Source organism: Mirounga angustirostris, unplaced genomic scaffold (assembly GCF_029215605.1).
Source record: "Mirounga angustirostris isolate CCGP_5_RB_7025 unplaced genomic scaffold, mMirAng1.0.hap1 SCAF_15, whole genome shotgun sequence".
In the NCBI taxonomy this organism is placed as follows: domain Eukaryota; kingdom Metazoa; phylum Chordata; class Mammalia; order Carnivora; family Phocidae; genus Mirounga; species Mirounga angustirostris.
The window spans coordinates 44,058,687-44,078,840 of record NW_026991723.1 but is presented as its reverse complement, the minus strand read 5'-3'; the positions used below and the strand labels follow the sequence as shown (position 1 = coordinate 44,078,840).

The window sequence follows — 20,154 nt, the reverse complement described above, 5'->3', positions numbered from 1 at the left end:
GGATGGGGCCTTGAGTTCCAGGTGAGGGATTGGTCCTTGAGGAGGCTGACAGCTAAGCCAGTGAAGGCTTTCAAGCAGGGCCTGCTATGATTGGAGTTTTACATGTTCAAAGTCGGTACACATATTCATTTGATCCTCATAATACTCTGATGAGGCACAGAAGGTTTGTGGGCATCTTAGAAAAAAAGGAACAACTAGGGTTGGTGGATGGAGAGTTGCTGTCAAAAGGACTAGAAAGAAATCCACCTTACATCCACTTTCCCAATGTTTAAGAGGAATTTAGAATCATCATGTCTAATTTAGTGGGATAAGGATGGGTAAGTCATCCAGACAGGCGTTAAAGTTGGCTGTTAGGAGAGCAATGGAAATAAGACCAAATACTTGATCTAACACAATGGCCATCCAGAAAAAGGAAAATAGAGAAAATAAAAAATTAGATGACTAGTATATGCAGAATACGAACTATCCTTGGAGTACCTGTTTTATTTTGTTTCTTTAAATTGGATAAACTTTGTTTATACAAAGCATCTTCAAAGATCAGAGACAAATCCCCCAACAGGTACGAAGTGTTTAGAACCTTTAAAATATTCAATTAGATCAGAGGTTATCAACTCTGGCTACATGTTTAAATTACCTGGGAACTCAAGAAAAAATTGCCGGTGTCTCAGCCCCTTTCCAGACCAACTGAATCTGAATCTCTTGGGGGAGAGAGGCTGGTGGCCGCCCAGCCATTTTTGGTTCCAAGTTCCTATGGTGACTTTAAGGCAGAGGAGGGTTGGAATCCTGAATTAGACAAGCATTTATGAGTGAATTCACAGGGTGACTTTCTGGAATCAACCTTTATCTTTTTTCTGTTTTAGATTCCCTGGCTTCAGTGGGCTTCAGACCATTCACTCTTACCCCCCAACTAAGAGGGATCCCAGTTTTTTTCTCAGCCTCTTTCTTTGAGGTTGCATGGGAGACTAGTTACCAGGCAAAGCTGTCGGTTGCCTTGAATCCAGGAAAAGATGAGAATAGTTTCTGGGAGGGAGATAGAGGAATTTCAGCCAGTAGGAAGAAAGTAGTCATCACTGCTGACGTTTACTGGGCACTTGCTATATGTTTGAGGTCTGGTGCTAAGTATGGTGCACGAAATGTTTTCTTAAACGTCACGATGATCCTTTGAGGTAGATGCTACTGTTGATGGCTATTTTGCGGACAAGGAAATTGAGACAATGAAACAAAACAAAACAAAACAGAAAGGTCATGCTGGTGGAACCAGGATTTGAAACCAAGCAGTCCGGCTCAAGAGTTCCTGCTGTTCACAACAACACCAGTTGTCTCAAACTGGTGTATATCAGAATCACCTGGAGAGCTAATAAAGCACACGGGAGCCCAGGCTCACTGAAGGAGGAGGAGTCTGGGCCTTCATAACTTTAACAAGTGCTCAGCTGCTTCTGATACTGACCAAACATTGGGAACTGTTATTGCCTTGAGCGGACTGCTTACAGAGAAGACCGAAGCCGATGCACATCAAGAAGGAAGAAGACCTAGCCAGGAGGTGGTTGTCCTGGGTATGGAATAGAATAGAAGTGAGCTAGCTTAATATACAAACTCTCACGTCTTTAGGCTGGCAAGTAAAGACAGGAATTCTCTGTCTTTGGTGAATGGATGGTGAAGGGGAGGAAGGAGGGGAGGGAGGGGTCCGTAATCCCTATTTCTGCATCTGAATCTCCAGCCTAGCTTTGCTCCCCTCCGTTAAATATTGGAAATACCCTGACAGAGTATTCCATCGGATCCAACATACTATCGCTTGAAGTCACATGATTATTTTATGTACCATTTAGAATAAAAAAAAGCCACTCATGAAACTGTTAACTGTTACCAATTATGAGACGCAACTAAGTTTCTAAAATCAGAAAAGAATGGTGTATCTTAGGATCGATAAAATACAGTACAGGCAATGAGCTCTAATGAACTTGGTTCTGAAGCTGGAAATCACTCAGCACGTTGGGGAGGCTTCTGCTGACAGAGTCCAAATGACAGAGTTCCAACAACATGGAAAATAGTCTGAACTGCAGATTTTAATAGGATTTGTTTGCTATAAGAATTGAATACACATACACCAAAAGCAGAGGAGTTCAAACCACTCTTTAGGGTTTCGTACTCACATTTCTTATCTGTGAAATGGGTTGTGGTGAGGCTTATCTGAGGTAAGGTGTGTCAACAAATCGCACAGTACTTGGCACCTAGGAGGAGACGGAAAATCCCATTTTCCCCCTTTGCTAAGTCTGAAGAGATTTTTATGTTGTTTGCAGTCAGTTTTGAGAGAAGGAAGGAAAGCAAAAGTGGTAGATGTCCAAAATTTGAATGAAAGTCAGAAGGGCCGTATGATTTAAAACAAATACCTGTTTGATGCTGTTCCAAAGCAAATCTACTTTATGAGCTGAGGCCAAGCTATAATCAATTTTGTACTAATACTGAGTAAAGAGCTGTGTGCACACAGGAGACTCTTCATAATTAGGAGAAGAAGTTATAGCCCCACAGGATTCCAATGCCTGATTAAAAATCTGACGGCTTAGCAATTGGATTCATAAAGAAAAAAGATCAAGAATTTATGTGACATTTAACTCACACTCTCTTTAATAAAACTTGTGGGTTATTTTTTTCTTCAGTCACATTGTGTTTTTTGTATGAAAGGATGAGTTTATGAATTTCAGATATGGCTTATTTTCTGAAGACCACAGTTAATATTTAATCAGAGCAGATAACTTAAATGCAGATCCTTAATGCTGCACCTTTTACTGAAGGTTCACCTGCATCCAAAGGGAACTCCCCGTGTGGGGCCCATATTCGATAATGTGGGGAGCTACAAGAATTAGGGCAAAGGTATTTGCTGGCTTCTCACAGAGATTCATAATTGTGACATGAATCTGAAGAGTGGAATGGGGCACTGTTTGGTGAGAAAACAGGTAAATACCCACCCCCAGGGAAATACTGCAGTCTCTCACCACAATAATCACCCAAGGTACACAAGTGACACCACGTTAGGGGCTTTGTGCTATGTGAGGGCCACAGAGCTTCCGAAAAGCCACGAGTGCCCCCTTATTTGGAAAGCTACACTGAGAGCGTATAAAGGGTTAAGTCACCACCGGGGAGCAATCTCTGCGGAGAGGCTGGGCCTACATTTCACTCTTTCCTGAGAGAGTGATGGAACGTTATTAAGGTTTTGGGATACTGATACATTTGTTGCTCTGGAAGGCCTTCCATATCTGGGGGGAAAGAATCTCTGACTGTAGGGCAGAATTTTGAAAGCAGGGAGGCCTTGAATAAAATGGTTCACTCCTTTCCACATTCATTCAGCACACATTGAGGCACCTAGTCAGTGCCAGGCTACGGGCTGTCTGCTGAGCCGTGGGACCTAAAGAGCCCTAGCATGCAGCTGGGGCCTTAAGGACCTCTGCCCTCAAGATGTAAGGTGAAGGGAGGTCACGGCCTCACCACTCCTTGTGGTGGCCACCGGTGTCTTCCAAAAGCACAAATTTGAGTCAACCCTCCTGGCCCTGGCCTGCAAGGCCCCGCATAAGCTGCTGATGCTCCAGCCATGGGAATTTACTCACGAATCCTATACCTCACCTCCTTCTTCCTTCCCCTGTGCTTCTGCCCACCCAGGTCCCTCTGCCTGAAATGCCCCCTTCTTGTGTCTGCCTGATGAACTTCCACTGATCCCTTAAGACTCACTTTTGATGTCTCTTCTATTTTTTAAAGATTTTACTTACTTACTTACTTACTTATTTATTTATTTATTTATTTATTTATTTATTTAGAGAGCAGGAGCAGGGGGAGGGGCAGAGGGAGAGAGAATCCCAAGCAGACTCCCCACTGAGCATGGATCCAATGCGGGGCTCGATCCCAGGACTCTGAGATCATGATCTGAGTCGAAATCAAGAGTCGGATGCTTAACCGGCTGAGCCACCCAGGCGCCCCTCGATGTCCTTCTTTCATGTCCCCCTCACTGACCCTCAAAGCTGAGTTCCCGTCTGCCTCGCACAGAGCCTGGGAACTACAGACGATAAATGTCAGCTTCCTTGCCCGGTTTCCTTCTTTGTGCTACCACAGCACCTTATACCCTCCGCTCAGCCTCCGTCTTATCATTTTAGAATTTTGTCTAGAATCTGTGAGTTTTCGGGGGGTGGGGAGGGGAGGTAGTATGCCTGTGTCTTGTTTATCTTTGTGTCCCAAGGAAAGTGTCTGGCACCCAGCAGGCCAGGCCATTAGAAAGTTTTCACTGGTACGAAGAATTAGAAAAGATAAATCGGGACACTGGTTAGCTTTCCATAAAGCTAAACGTGTTTAGTTAGATTTTCTTCTGAAAGTCTGTACTTGGCACTTCTGGCTTATTCCAAGAACCTGTATTTTCTTGCACCGCTGAGACAGCATGGCGGGGTTGGTACAGGAATGAACTGTGCCTGAGTTCGAATCTGCACTCCGCCACTACTCAGAGTGACGACTGCTCTGTGCCCTGTTGCCTCACCTGGAAAATGGGGACAATAATTGTAACCAGTCCATAAGATTGTTATGAGTGTTAGAAAATTAGATATGTATAAGTGTTTCTCACCCTGAAGCAAGCACTCTCCTCATTTATGAAGCTAAGGTAAGAGAGCTTTATTTTACTGATGTCTTTACTTAACAAAATAAAAAAAAATTAGAAATTTTGTATTCGTTTCCTATACTTCCTACCTACCTGCAAACACACCTTTATTTACTTTTGAAATTTTAGTCGTCTGTGAAATCCCAAAGTCTGGGAACCATTGTTTTTGGTGATCTAGAACTTGAAAATGGACACAAAGCACTGGGTGGGTTTCTTAAAATCGAGATCCTGGAGTCTAGAGGCAAAAGAGTCCCACTGATGGGAGTCCCAGCTCCACCAAACTGAACTTAGCCAGGGGGAACTGTCAGGGGTAAGAAGGGCTGCCTCGGATTCAGGCAGGTTGGGGCTGGTAACAGGGACACGACAAAAGTATCGGGAAATCAGAACCCCTCCTCACAGAGAGCTGAGAACATGCAGATTGGTCACCAGCGTGATGCCTCAAGATTCATAAAGTTCCTGCATACAAATGGTTTCCGCAGAGCAAGCCAAACCTTTTGAGGAAAAAATCTACTGTCATTAGTGCTCTCTGTGGCACTGATTGTCTTTTTATTCACCTTAATGAGAGCCTACTTTAAGCGTAGTTCTAACATGGAGAAGACAGGTGTTTATGTATCAATAAACTCAGAGATAAAGTATACCTGCATTAGGCTTATTTCAGTATGACTAAAAGAGGATTCCAGAAAGTAAAAAAAGCAGAACTCAAAGAAGTGACCTTAAATATAAATCTTTAGAGTTTTAGAATTTTTCCTACACATTCTTTCTTGAATCACAATAAATAATGAATTAATGTGTCTGTTTCTTTAGGCAGACCCCCCTTACATCAGCAATAGTTAAATACACAGTTTAAAGAAAATTATATCATGACAGCAACATAAAACCAGTGGAAAGTACTGGCCAATTAATTCCTGCCCTCCCTGCTCCCCATCTCAATCCTTTCTGACATTATATTGGGAAAGACCCATCTTTAGAACCATGTCTGTTTTGTTCAACGGTATACCCAGTACTTAGCACAGTGCCTGATATACAGCAGGCTCTAATGAATATGTTATTTTGCACCGAGGGAAGGGAAGGGACTAACATTTCTCGGTGACTTACTATGAGCAAGGTCCCACATGAAGTTATTTTCACATAGATATCACCAAATTTTTCACATTTTTCGTTGATACGGAAAGCAAGAGAAATGGAATCTACTGATAGGACATGGGTTTAGGGCAAGTGACAAGTCTTACAGACCCCATTCCCCATCTTTATTGCCAGGTTATCTCGACGTTTAATAACCAATGATGATCCTTAAGTTTTTACTCAAGATGATTTTCTGTCAGCTTCATTGATTCCTTGGTTTCTTCTGCTTATGACATTTCAACATTTCAACCCCTCTCTACCAAGGCCAGCTTGGCTGGCTCTTATTTAAAGGTCCCAGAAGATATGACAGAAAGAGAATGAAGTCTTTTTTTAAAGCAGTACAGACTCGGGGCCCCTGGGTGGCTCAATTGGTTAAGCAACTGACTCTTGATTTTGGCTCAGATCATGATTTTAGGGTCATGAGATCCAGGCCAGCGAGGAGCCCTGTGTTGGGCTCTGAGCTGAGCTCAGATTCCCTCTCTCCCTCTCTTCTGCCCCTCCTCCCCTACAACCCCACCTTGGGCTCTCTCTCAAAAAACGAAACAAAAACGAGGGAGCACAGACTCAAAGAAAAGAGATCCAGATTTCAGGATCTGGATCCCACCTACTAGGTTTTCCTGGCAAATATGTCTCAAATCTCTTTGCAAACATTTATATTTTACATTCAATTATCGGCAAAATGAAAGGGCTGGGATAGGTGATTAATTCATTTATTCAAACAACAAACTTACATCAAACACTTTGTATATATCAAACTCTTTGTCTGGTGTGGGGGGTATAAATATATCCAAGACAAAATTAAACCAAACTCCTGCCTTCAAAGAGATCCCAGTCAATTAAGGTCACATTTTATGTCATCTTAAAGATTTCTTTTAGTTCTAAAATGCTGTGTATTTATGTCCTGGGGATCCAAATATCAGTGAAACTCCCTCTGTAACGGTAATATCAAAGCATGTTTGTTACCTCAGACTGGCTAGAAGCCGCAAAGTCAGAATAAAAGTGTGTGGCACGTCAGGGAAATTATATTTGGTTTCAACGACAAACGGTTGTAACAATAATGAAAAAACAGACTATTTAAAAAAAAACAACAAAAAACACCTTTCCCTGAAATCTCACTCCAGCACCTGAACAGTAGGGGTTCTTATTGTTTCCATTGTACTTTTTCATTTCTGGGTCTGCGGATGAAGTACAATATTTGCACAATGCTCTGGCACACTTCATATGGTGACTGAGACGCCGTGGGCAGAGTAGGCTGAGAAACTGGACACCCTGCCATACCTTGCGATGGGAACCAAGTGAGGTATATTTATTTTATTGGACAGTTTGAATTTATTATAGGTTGCTCATAATTTCCTGTCTCATTTCTTTAGTGCTCTTGGAATTTATGTCAAGATGTCTTAGGTTATCATACTCTTTCCCTCTTTTGTCCCAACATTTATGCCAACAGACTGAATTGACTTAGAGAAAGTCCCCGGACAAAAATTGAAGGGGAAAATACCCAAAGCTTTAGTTGGAGAATGGCAGAAGCTTTGGAAAAAAATCTGAAAAAGCAATGAAGATGAAAATGGAAACTCTGTGAAAATTAATGTAGTGTAGAATTGGCCAACATACCACTTATTTCTTTAAACAAATAGAAGAAAGAACCCGCTTATGAGGTGCACCCAAATAATTCACAGGTGGTGAAACTATTAGAGTCTTGCAATTTCTTGCCTCAGAAGTGGAATAAATCTCCTATATTATAAATGGTGTATGCTCCCACATGTGATTTTTCTGCTATTCCCTTTATTTCAACTGTCCCCCTTTCCATGCACCAGGCCTTTTTGGTTTTATTATAATTAATTTGTTTTAGTAAGAATTGTGGAGAAAAATCTAGTGAAGCAGGAAGATGCAACCTATTAAAGCAAAAGCACTTACAGAAATATGATTCCAAATGGATTATGCTTGTTTTTTACATGGATTTTTTGGCTATTATAAAGTAAGCACAATGTAGTAGAAACTACATCAGATCGAAGTCTGCCAACATGATGCCCCAGTCATAGTGGGGCAGAGGAAAATGCCGTAGCTGCTGGTCACCCCTAATTAACGGTAATTCTCACAATGATAAGAATTTGTTCTGAGGAAAGTTTTTCCCTAAGGAATTTATCTTAACTAAAAAACTCTTCTAGTGTGTTCTGTGACACAAATTGATATTCTGAACTATAGAAATTGGAAACAAATTTTAATGTCTGAAGTTAAATACTGTCTGGTAATATCCATAGAGATAATATATATCAATAATCTGTGGAAGCCGTAATTTGCATTTATACATGGATAGGATTAAACAGAAAGTGTCTACGCAGGTACAGAAGAGTTCCTTACAACATAAGCCAGCGTGTGGGGCAACTGAAAATAGTAATGCCCTTCAAAGAACCATTCTCTACAGAAGAGTGTTCTGAAAAATTTTTAAAAATAACTCTACAACAAAATGTCCAGTGAACTACCAAGCTCCTCATTGCAAGGACTGTGTCTTTATTTTCCATGGAGCTGGACTCTGTGTTGGGTATACAGTTGGTGACAGATAAATGCCATGAATGAAAGTAATCACTTGAAGTTTTATAATACTCTGGAGTTTCCACAACACTTCCACATTTAATGCCGCCTTTGTCTCTCATGACATCCTGGGGAGTTAGGTGGGACGGGCAGCCGTAGCACCTGAACGAGGAGACAGCTGAAGCGAGTTCTGTGACTACAGAACAAGATCACAGAGGTGGGATCCTTGCTACGGCCCAGAGGGTTATACTCTAAAACCAGGGCTCTTTCATGACACCTGAGACAGCTGCAAGAAAAATGTATCAGAGGGGCACCTGGGTAGCTCAGTCATTAAGCGTCTGCCTTCGGCTCGGGTCATGATCCCAGAGTCCTGGGATCGAGCCCCGCATCGGGCTCCCTGCTCTGCAGGAAGCCTGCTTCTCCCTCTCCCACTCCCCCTGCTTGTGTTCCCTCTCTCGCTGTGTCTCTCTCTATCAAATAAATAAAATCTTTAAAAAGAAATGTATCAGAGATAGTTGCGACTAGGTATCCTCAAGATATGTGTTTCACTTTGTGTGTGGCTGTGTGAAACATTTGGGAATTTTGCCTTTATGAGTCTGACCCCTTCCTGTCACTTGTTCACTCCTTCATCTACTAACATTCTGTCTGGAGAGCAGCACTGGTGGTGTGTCTCGGTTTCTGCTTCTCCATATCTCTTTCCGTTTTCTTGGCCTTCCCTGTGGGTCTGCATGGTTCTATGTCCTTGGCTGGGTTGGCTGGTCCTGCTCTGCTCCGGGAGATTCCAGCTGTTTACCACAGCCCTGCCTCTCTTGGTTCTTTTTCCTGGTTTCTTACTGTGCCACTAATTCCTGGATTCTGTTTGAAAAAGGAGCATGGTCCCATTTTCCTATTTTTCCTGCAGTTTTTGTGGTGTGCTACTTATTGCATACCTGGAGCGTGTTAAGTACCCAGGGGTATGCATGTGAGTTGCACACCACAGAGATTAAACCATCATGAGGATGACATGGCATCTTCCTGTTTCAATTTTTCCATATAATAAATGGAAAGTAGAATTAATACTGACTTATAAGTGAGTACTAGCATGCACGACATCTAAATTTCCAGCATGTCTTAAGAGATTTCCAGTATAACTTGCAACATCTTTCCTCAAAGGTAAACAAAAGTTTACAAAGGTTTATTTCTTGGTAGTGGGTAAATGAGTGTTCAGAAATGGAATTCTTTGAGAGTGGCAGTGTGGGGTTCTGCTCCAGGAAGTCATTCGGGGACGCAGGCCTTCCACTTGGTGGCTCTGTCATTCCCTGAGGCCTTGAAGTTCCCTACCAGAGTCTCTGCTTCCAGCAGGCAGGTAAAGAGAGACAGAGTGCTGAGTGCTGGGAGGATTACATGGCAGATGTGAGTCCTAGAAGTGCCACCTGTCACTTCTAACCCTATTCCACTGACTAAAACTCAATCTCATTGCACCATCCAATCGCAGAGAAGGCTGAGAAATACAGTTTATCTTTGCATCCAGTCGTAAAAACAAATGACTTGGTGAGTCCATAGCGTTATCTCTGCCAAACTGAGACTTTATAGCTACCTTCCAGTTTTATAAGACTGTGCCAAATATAAGTATCATTTTCTTCCTTAGGGCAAATTTCATAAAAGGAAAAATATTTGGGATCCAAATGGGTTAAACAAGACACGAAACATGCAAAATTCATTCTACTTATCAACAGCAAAAGGGATTGTTACTCACTTGTTGTCCATTGTATGAATGTACATGTTTAAGAAAGAAAAAAGAGAAACAAAATATTTATCTTCTGTTTAGAATTTATTAGGTTGTTGACTTGGTCTTACCCAAGCCAGAATTAGTGAAATGCTTCACAGGTAAAATGGATGTTCACATTTTCCCTTCCTGTTTGTACTTTATCATCTTCTCAACTTTTCTTGCCAAGTCATTCTTACCCATCCTTTTATTCATCCATTCAACAACATTCACTGAGATCTAATTACCAGGCATCCGGACAGGTGGGAGGGATGAGTCACTCCTGCTGTCACCCACAATTTCATGGAGTGGACAGGAAGCACAGTAGGAGAAGTACAATGACGGAGATAAATGCAAGGGAGCCCAAGAACCAGAAGAAATGACATCTTAACATATAGCAGATTGCAATTTTCTGTGCCTCGGACCAACAATTACTAAATGTTATCCATACATCGGGAGGATTTGGGGCGGGAGTGTCAAACAGACATTATGGTATTTCTTCTAGAGAAGGTTGCAGTAGTTCATGAGATAAGATATATGTCCATGACTGAGAAAGAGACCATTAGTAAATGTAGGAAAATATCCACGCTAATTTATAAACACCGAGCTTCTGGAAAACCAACAAATAGCAAGCCAGAGGTCACTGGTGGCTACAGACCACTACCATCGGGACAGCTTCTTGACTGACATGGCCAGAAAATTCCTAACTGCCCTCCACATGCTGGGTGCTCCAGTTAGCTAAATCCCCGGGAGGGGAAACCACAACAGTTAAGCTTTATTCAATGTAGGTTTTAATCTTGAAGTTCGGGAATTGGGGAGAATTAGTCATTTATTTTCGAGCTCATGGAAAGAAGGGGTTGATAGCAACAGCTTACCCCAGTTAGCAGGCAGGCTCCCCACACAGCTGTGCTGGCCTATTTCAATTAGGATCCTTTAGGACTGACATCACCTCTGGTATGCCAGTCCTAAGCCGCTCATGAGCCAGTACTGCCAATCAAGCCAAAATTCAACCGCATGGCATGGTTTTTATGATGGACACAGAAAATGACATGAACTTGTCTCATTCTGGTGAAAACACAAAGTTGGAAGCCAGCTCTCTAGAAGAAGAAAATTAGTAAAAACAGCAAGCCTGAAAAACTTGATTTAGACACATTTTCCTGTGATTATCTCAACGCACTTAACTGGTAGGTTATTCATGATGATTCAAGGAATGCTCTCTCTCAAGAAAAGACGAGGGCGCTCATGCTAGGCGAGGTCACTTCTGGGTCACTCTACTCATGGGACTACAAGAAACAGGAGAATATGCAGAATGAGGGAAGGGTACAATGAAACCACGAGACGTGAGAAACTTAAATAATTAGACCTAGAACCTGAACTAGACATATTAAAAGCAGAGCTGTCACTTGACCAGAGAAACTGGACTATACACATGAAAGAAACGCCACGTGTGTGGAGAATTAGCGAGCCCGGTAGTAGCTTCTGTGAGTCCTTTCCTCCCTGAAGTTAGTTCACAAAGAGCCCTGAAGTCTGTGTGTAAAAGGCACTCTATTAGGTGCTGTACAAAATGCAGACATTCAGAGGACACTATATTTTCCTGAAAGAGTCTAAAATTATATTTTGATCGAACTATAATAAAGGGGAGAACCAAATGACCAGACCGTGTCTCCTCCAAACAATTCCTGTGCAAAATGCAACAACACAAATGGGGTTTTTTGTTTTTTTGTTTTGTTTTATTTTAAATGAGTAACAGGTACAGTGGTTAACCACACTTTACTGATTAAACCAAACAAACGCTGACCTTAATTTTGTTATTATTTGAATTTTCTGCGGCATCTGAGTTTGAGGACTAGCTTATGCCTGGATGTGCTAGAGGACCACTTTCCACCTTATTCATACACATTAGTAAAGCAGAATCAATATGTGTTAGCACTCCTATAAATGCACAAACAAATATGTGCACGAGTTCATTTTCTCTCTTTTTCTCCAAAGTTTTTAATATCCATGTGGTCTTTCAAGGAAAACTTCCCTGGTGTAACAAAATTCTTTTGTAGTTCACTAGTGACCACTATTGGACATACTTCCCTCCATTTATATGAAGCGATAACACTGGTTCATATAAAAATAAGAAGGGGGCCAAAAAGTGGTCCTGAACAGACCAAAACACTACAAACAGGAGTTCGGGGAAGGAAAACTGTAGCTGACCATGTCTAGACAAGAATTCACGAAAACATGAAGAAAATAATGTATAAATAAATGCCTCGCTATGTTCTGTAGATTCGGGTGAAAAATCCTTCAGCTTGATTTAAAGACAATCTAGGCAGGAGAATAAGAAATAGATGTAGAGTGAACAGTTATAGAAAGGGACACACGTGCACACACACCACACTCATTGCAGCAGCCCACAATCTGCTGTAAATAAGGGATTTAACATTCATTCCACAAGCTAATGGTGCTTTTCGCCATCCAAGATAGATCCACTTAGATAATAGTGGAGGACAGTGCCAGAGCGACCGAAGGGAATGGGCTATTGTGTTTGACTAGTTTCCATGTATAAATTAGTGCAGAAGAGAAAAAGAAATTCAACAGAAAAACACATGTACTTTATTATAATTCTGAGTGTTACTCTTGCAACTCCCACAATAGCAGGCAAAAAAGCTTAAAACCACTTAAAAGAAACAAAAAGCAAATGCAAATTTGATTAAATGCCTTTCTGACAAGAAGTGATTTGACTTCAAGTTTGGATGGACACATATGTCAATGGCCGGTCATGGTTTTTGCCACATTCCTTTTGAGCTACACAGTTGGGACAAAGGAGGGAGAATGAAAGAGGAGAACAGGGTGGGAAGAGTGGGGAAGGTGGGTGATGTGACTTCATCTGACCCGAATATCAGGATGAAATCTCTTGATCGGAATACTATCCCGTTGTGTGTCGAGAATACAAAAGAAGTCTATGATATATGAGCTTTGCAGGAAAATATGATACAAAAGACACGGGGACCTCATTCTTTCAGGAAGCATGCTCCAAGGGGAAAGGATTTCACAAAACTGAGGGTGAACAATATTTGATATTTGCACACCCTCAAGAGCCAGCCATAATACAGATGATGCGGCTGTCGGTGATAATGAACACTGTTTTGGAGTAGAAACCGGACTCACCACTAAACAAACAGGATGTTTTCCAATTAAGTTAAAGGGATCTTCAAAAGTTACATAAATTAATTCTAAGAGTAGATAGACTCTTCTAATGTTTAAAATGGTTATGGGAAAAACAAGCCAACTAGTTCAATTTCTCCATCCAGACCAAAGGTCGAGCTGACACCATCACACTTCTAGGTCTAAGTCAACTGCTGATGAGGCTCCAGGTCACTTTCTTTTAGGCCCATCATTTAATTTTGGTTATGGAGCCAAAGGGGGCAGTGCATGAGCCTATGTAACAAATGCCCATAACATTGGACGTCACTTTAGTGGTCAAGATGAGGCAAAACCCTAAATGTCTCCAACAAAGCCTGGGGACCAACTTACATCATTGCTTCCATCACTGCTAAACATTTTACAACCATAGTACAAAGCAACCCAGTTATTTTCTCTCCATTATTTTACCTTTGCTTTCAAATATAAACTTGTTTCCCTATCTGCGAAATAGGTTTAAAAATGCCTGTTTGCAAGATGATTGTGCAGGTTCCTTGTAATGCTTTTCAAACAACTGGTCTGGTGTTTGGCACATTCAGACCCACAATCTGTGGAAGGTATTACCAATGCAGTTATTACTCCGCACAGGGATATCTCTTGGCGTTCACCAGTTAGTTCTTGTGATTCTCAGAATCCCAATTTGTCTAAATACAGACCTAACCAAACCTGGGTTTGATTTCATTTTATCCTCAGAATACAATTATTGTGATTTAAACAAAGTATGTTGTGTGTTTTACATCTGATATAAACAAACATTTCTTTTTTTTCCACATAAGTCTAATTACATGCTCAAATACAGATACGAACATTCAAGATATCAAAGAGGGATATAATGCAGTTACCAAATGGGTAGCACAACGGTCTATCCGTGAACGGGACAGTTTTGCCAAAATATAATGAGATCATGTTTCCATATGAAGATACCAAAAAAGCAATGTGTACTGGTAATTGGCTTTATGATGCAATTAAATGGGGGAAATAACACACACTTTTTAAAAAAATCACAAAGAAGGAAAGATGAGGCAAACTAATGGTGTGTATATAAGTAACACGTCCCATATGGAAAAAATGAGACACCTTTCATAAATTGCTTGCTCCCCTGGTCATAAAGCACACCTAAACATTCTGCTTTTCATATTCCTCCCAACAGCTAAAACTTAGTCTATTCCTGCTTAAAATTCAGTTTGCCTTTAAGTGTCTTTGAAAATCTGAAAATATACTTCTATATTTATAGCATTTGCAGTGCAGCATTATAATTTCTTGGCTACAATGATGCAAATAAGAAGTGGGAATGTATAAAATATTTAAAAACTGTCTGATTACTCTATCTGATGAATCTTTGTGGAGTTCTTCAATTTGTACCAAATGGCTTGCTTCCTTTCTTCAAAATTATAGCGCAGATCAAATTTGTCAGAGTCTAATCAGAACAAAACATCCCTTTAGCATCAACGAATCAGTGCAAACTATACGTTCGTTACGTTTTTACATTGCTCCCTTCTTGCCTTATTACCTTCTGAGCGAGGGTTGGCATGCCATAAATGTGACAAGGAGAGCTACAATCACGCTTGTTTGGAATCGGTGTGTGCAAATTTTGGAATCGAACCTTCAGATGAGGTTTATGAAGCTGCCTGCCCAGAACACTCTGGTTTAAAAAAATGTGCATTGCTATTAATATTTTGAGTGTAGATTTTTTTTGGACAGTCCATGTTCATTTTCTGCCCATAAAACCAAGTATGAGTCACAACGGAACATTTACTTTGAGTCAAAAATGCAGTGTGTGCTGATGTCCTAGAGCAGAGCATCTTATCACTGCGACTATGGAAAGCAGCCGCGCAAAAAAGGCAGCCTTTTCTTCTTCTTTCAAAGCAGATCTGAGATCAAAGACCCTAATCCTTGATTCATAAATACTAGCATTAACTTGTATCCATAGAGGACTTACAGTAATTACGAGCTGTAATCTGGGTTGGCTGCAAACAGGCTCTCCTTCCCTCTTTTACCTGGTCCCCTAGCACGTGTGCAGAGAGGGAGAGGATTCATAAAAGGCAGTGGGGGAAAGCCCCTTACAGCCCATCCTTCAAAAATTCCAGGAACACCCCAGTGAGTGAGTTTAATTTCAGGACGTCTGTTACCCAAATTCCAAGCATACACACCACCATTTACCCGGTCCGCAGCTCACGGAACTCTCTGCAGTATACCCTAAAGCTCGAGTCTCGATATTATTATATACCTCTCACTCTCCCACAAAGTCGATCGGACTTTATTTTGCTTGGGAAGCTGGGGTTAAAGTTCTGAAAGAAGTTTTTCCTTTTTTTTTTTTTAAATCGTGTAAATTATATTACCTGGTGTTTGAAGATCAAGATACACACACACACACACACACAGACATACTACCACAACAGCACCCGGACTAAGTGGCAAGAGCAACGTATTGAAATGAAAAGGCATTTACCAGGAGCAGGAAAGCCAGAAAGAGGAGCGGTGTGCCAGGAGTTGCCCGACGACGGCAGCATTCCATGCTTGGATCCTTGCCGGAATCCCGATCGGACACTGAATAAGCGGCTAAGTGCCCTTCTGCCTGCTGTCACATCCAGTACCGGTGCTAACACTCCAGCCCTGCCTATCAGCTTCCATCAGCCCCGCTCACATTTCCTGACCGAGGGTGGGTGGGTGGGTGGATGGGTGGGGGGTAAGCTGAATGGAATCTCTTTCGGAGCAGGCAGCCAGCCAATCAGGCTCCTGCTAATCAGACATGCTGAATAACAAAGCCGGGGGACAGAGAAAGTGTAACAGTGTGAGCAAAAGAGGGTGAACGGGACGGAAAAGAAAGGAGAGCAGAGCGCGCCGGCTGCAGCGAGAGGAGGAATGCACAAGATGCCCAACTGCCAAAGATGAAGCAAAGCCCTCTCCTTTTAACTAACCTGGTTGGTTCTTTGTGGGATACCTTTCTGTTGGCCATTTGCTTGTGCGGTGCCTGTTGCTTTGTAAAGTACAGTAGCTCCCTGTGACTCTGTATTGTTCCATTCAGGAGAGAAACTTAATCCCTGTCAATATATAACATACGCCATAAAGGGAAAGAACCACAGACAAAAACTGACTTAATGTGCCCTTTAAACGTGTTCTGTACAACCGCTTTATTCCTTTTCCGTCAAGTTCCTCTATTTTCTCCCTTGACTTGGAAAAGGGAGGCTCTATGAGTTTTTGGAAGTTCCTTACTAAACCTAAATGGTGACATAAGTTAACTTCGGTAACTGACTTGATCTGTGGGGGGTGGCGCGGGGGAGTAAGTTGCTTCTTTGTAAAGTGACAATTTAAAATATCTAAGGTTTACTACAGTAAAGGTACAATTAGAAATTTAGATCCCTCTGGTTTAAAAAAAAAAAAAAGCCCTTTAACAAAGACTGGGATAAGTGGGGCTGAAATTTGGGGTTGAGGAAACGCCTGGTTTTGACAAACTGCCAACTCTCAACTATCTGCTTTGGCAGCAGGAGGGAAAGAAAGGATGAATTAAATCCTCAGTTAATCCCCAAACCTTTTAACCAACCGTCTCAGCCTCCTCCTTATCCAAGTCCTTTATCAAAGCAGCTACAACGCAGCAGCAGAAAGGGCTGAAGTGAGTCTGCCTCCTCTTCCCTTCTACTGTTGCAAGAGGCTTGGACGGGAGAGGCTCAGGAGGAAGTAAGTGCTAATGAGCAATGAAATGAGGACAAGGCCAGGAACAGGAAAGAGAAGGTCAGAAAGCTTCTATGTCTGGCTAATCCACCAGCAATCAAGATTTGACTCTACCAGAGGAGGATTTTATTACAGCTTTAGGAAAGTGTCAAGTGTCAAACAGGGACGTCTTTCCCCTTATCTGCTAAAAAAATCATTGAGTGTTTGAAAGAATGAAATAGCAAACTTGACCTTCCATTTCCATAGCTGTGTCGCCAGGAAGTTTTTCCTTTGTAGATTTCCCGATAGCCCAGAAGTACACATGGTGGAGGTAGAAGACGTTCCTCTCATTAATAAGAAATGCCGACAACAGTCGGGAAACACACACAACTATGGAAAACCTGATCAAGCCATAATGGGCATGTGAACACAGGCAGGTCTGCCCATATACATACTGGCAGCACTGCTTCTCAGAAAGGTGAAGAAAAGCAGCTTGTTCAACGTCAGGTTACTTACTTCACATGGCCTATCAATTAAAGACAGAAGAGCTTTAAAATTCCCATTTTCAACCTGTTAGAAAAGTCAGAAGCATGGGAGGATCCACTTTGCCCTCAACCTTAAGTCAGGCCCTCAACCTTCCGTTCAATTCCCGGAGGACGCCCGCCACAATGTCTCCTGCCTCTGGTCCCAGTGCTCCTAGCGTCTCCTTTCCTGTTGGGGATGCCCAGGGAAACTAGGAAAAGCAATTGTATGGTCAAACAGTACACAGTGCAGGGCAAACTCCAAGCTCACTGTAATTTTAGAAATGGGAGAACAAAATCAAGTTGGGGGAGGGTGATTGGGGTAAGTTTTGGGGATGAGCTAATTTCAATAATTACCGAAGTTTATGTCATCTCTGACGGCTGCAAATGGTTTTACACCCACAATCTCATTTGACCTTTATGACTATTCTTGTGAAGTCAGTTAAATACTCATCCAATTTTATATATGTGGAAGCTGAAGCTCAGAGGGCTTAATTGACTTGCCTTGGGCCCCACTGGCTAGAACCTGGCCTTTGAATAGGGTCTTCTGACCCTGAATCACTCTTCTCTCGTATACACATATCTACATATGTGTATGCATATATCTGCATATATCTCTGTGTATGTGCATACACCTACACACCCACACGCACACTTTCAGATGCGGGCGATGCTGTCATACAGGTGGGATGGCGATGTCTACAGTGAAGGTAAAGGGGCAGAAGGCAGGCTACTCAGGTTTTATTCTGGGTCTATGTTACCTGACAATGAAACGTATCTTATTTTAACCTACAGTTTCTCTGTCTCCCACCTTTGTCATTTCTTTTTTTTTTTTTTTTTAAGATTTTATTTACTTATTTGACAGAGAGAGACACAGTTAGAGAGGGAGGACAAGCAGGGGGAGCGGGAGAAGCAGGCTTCCCGGGGAGCAGGGAGCCTGATGCGGGGCTCGATCCCAGGACCCGGGGATCATGACCTGAGCCGAAGGCAGACACTTAACGACTGAGCCACCCAGGCACCCCCCACCTTTGTCATTTCTAAGACTTTTTCTAGTGCCAAGGAAAAATAACATAAAACCCGAGGTCATCTAGATCCTTACCCACGGCGGCCCTGGGGAATGCCTCTTACAGCATGGGAGCAGGGCGTTGGCCGAGCTCCTTCTCCCTCTTCAGGTATCTACATTAAAGCCGCCTGCCAGGGTCTGAGTAGCGGGAGTCACCACAGCTGCCATAATACTGGTTACTGGCTCCCTGTGCAATAGATTAGGTGACATGAAAGCAGAAGCAAGAGACAGAGTGTCAGGGCTGTCTGAAGCATCATTCCAAATGGTATGGATTTAACAATACTTAATTTAAAAAACACCAGCTTGGACAGGAGCAAGCTGTTAACATTCAGTGTACTTTATGGCAGGAAAGAGTGAGCTAAACTCTCAGAATTTCTCTCCCTGGGGAGAATGCATTACAGCATTCACGCCAGAGCCACCTGTCTCTTCCTGAGGTTGGGCCTCCTCGCTTGGCCCTCCAGTGGCAGTCCCTGGAGTGGAGAGGGCAGAGAGCCTTCTGGAAAGAATGCAGGGGTGGGAGTCCTTGACGAGCTGAGCAGGACCTTATCTCCCCTCTTGCAGGAGGTGGTAATGACAGTGCCTGAACCTTACTATCCTCATAGGCATGCGTGGAAGTTGTTTAATTTCCCTGGCTAATTCTGAAAATTAAGAAGAGGAAAACATGGTGTGGGGATGCATAAGGTAAAACTACAGGAAGCCCACTGCTACTCTCAGGGGCAGAGCTGGAATTGGATCTCTCCAGTTCACCTAATATCCATTTAACACCAAAGCGATTGGAACGTTCGTTACAGCTCCCAAATCATCTTTCACGCAGGACCTCATGTAACATGAGCAGAAATTCTGTAAGGTGGCGAGTGGTTATTATCCTCAATTTATAGTTAGCAAAACTGGTGCTCTTATATGGTAAGTGGATTCATCAACATTACTTATCAGCAGGTGGGAATATGGAACTATATCTAAGGTCTTCCACCTGGACAATCCCCCAGAGACGTTGACTGATGAAAATAGCTGCATTTACTGAGAGTCTCCCGTGTGCCAGGTACTGTACTAAGTACTTTATTATTTCATATAATCCTCACAACAACCCGATGGGGGAGGTACTTTTATTATCTTCAAATGGATATGATTTATGGTTGATTAGCAGTCAGCATTTGTCCCAGCTAGTACCTTCTTGAGATGCAGAAGCCAGAAACCTAGAAACTACATTTCCCAGGCTCCCTTGAAGCTAGGGTACCAGATGTATTTTAGATTTGGCTGCCCAGGAGTGCGCCCATAAGATTTAAAAGAAGAAATGAGGCAGAGACCATGCTTTGCTTTCTCTGCTTGTTAAAATAGCCTAGAGCAATGCAGTTTACCTGCAACCATCCCAACTTGTCACTACCTTTGTGGGTGACTAGAGGCAAGTTTCCATGCAGTATATCAGCTGGATCAGGGAGGGTGGGCAGCCATGTTGCAGACCTTGCATTTCCAGTCAGCTGGTGATTTACTGGTTATTGAAGAGGCAGAGCTCCTGTGGTGATCTTTTACTGCAGAGTAGCATGGGAGTCTTCAGAAAGCTCCAACTAGAGTCTTTTTTTGTTGTCAATTCCAACTTCTAGTGAGTTAGTTAATTCCGTTATAATATAGCACTTTCTACTTCAATTAGCAGGAGGAAATTCAATTCTATGAAACAGAATCCTTGACTGATATATCCCCTTTACCAGAGGAG

General features: G+C 42.3%; 1 protein-coding gene across 2 annotated transcripts in view; it reads right to left on the bottom strand.

Moving 5' to 3' along the window:
• The window catches only part of ADAMTSL1 (ADAMTS like 1), a 939,419-nt gene that overhangs the window by 384,774 nt on the left and 534,491 nt on the right, over positions 1-20,154 (bottom strand). Inside the window, exon 1 of one of the 2 annotated variants that reach the window (XM_064579939.1) lies at positions 15,664-16,058. The exons of the other annotated variant lie outside the window; for it this stretch is intronic. Within the exon in view, the coding sequence (XP_064436009.1) occupies positions 15,664-15,729 (66 nt within the window). The 5' untranslated portion in view covers positions 15,730-16,058. Of the gene's footprint in view, positions 1-15,663; positions 16,059-20,154 lie in introns of those variants that run through there. 2 annotated transcript variants of the gene reach the window in all.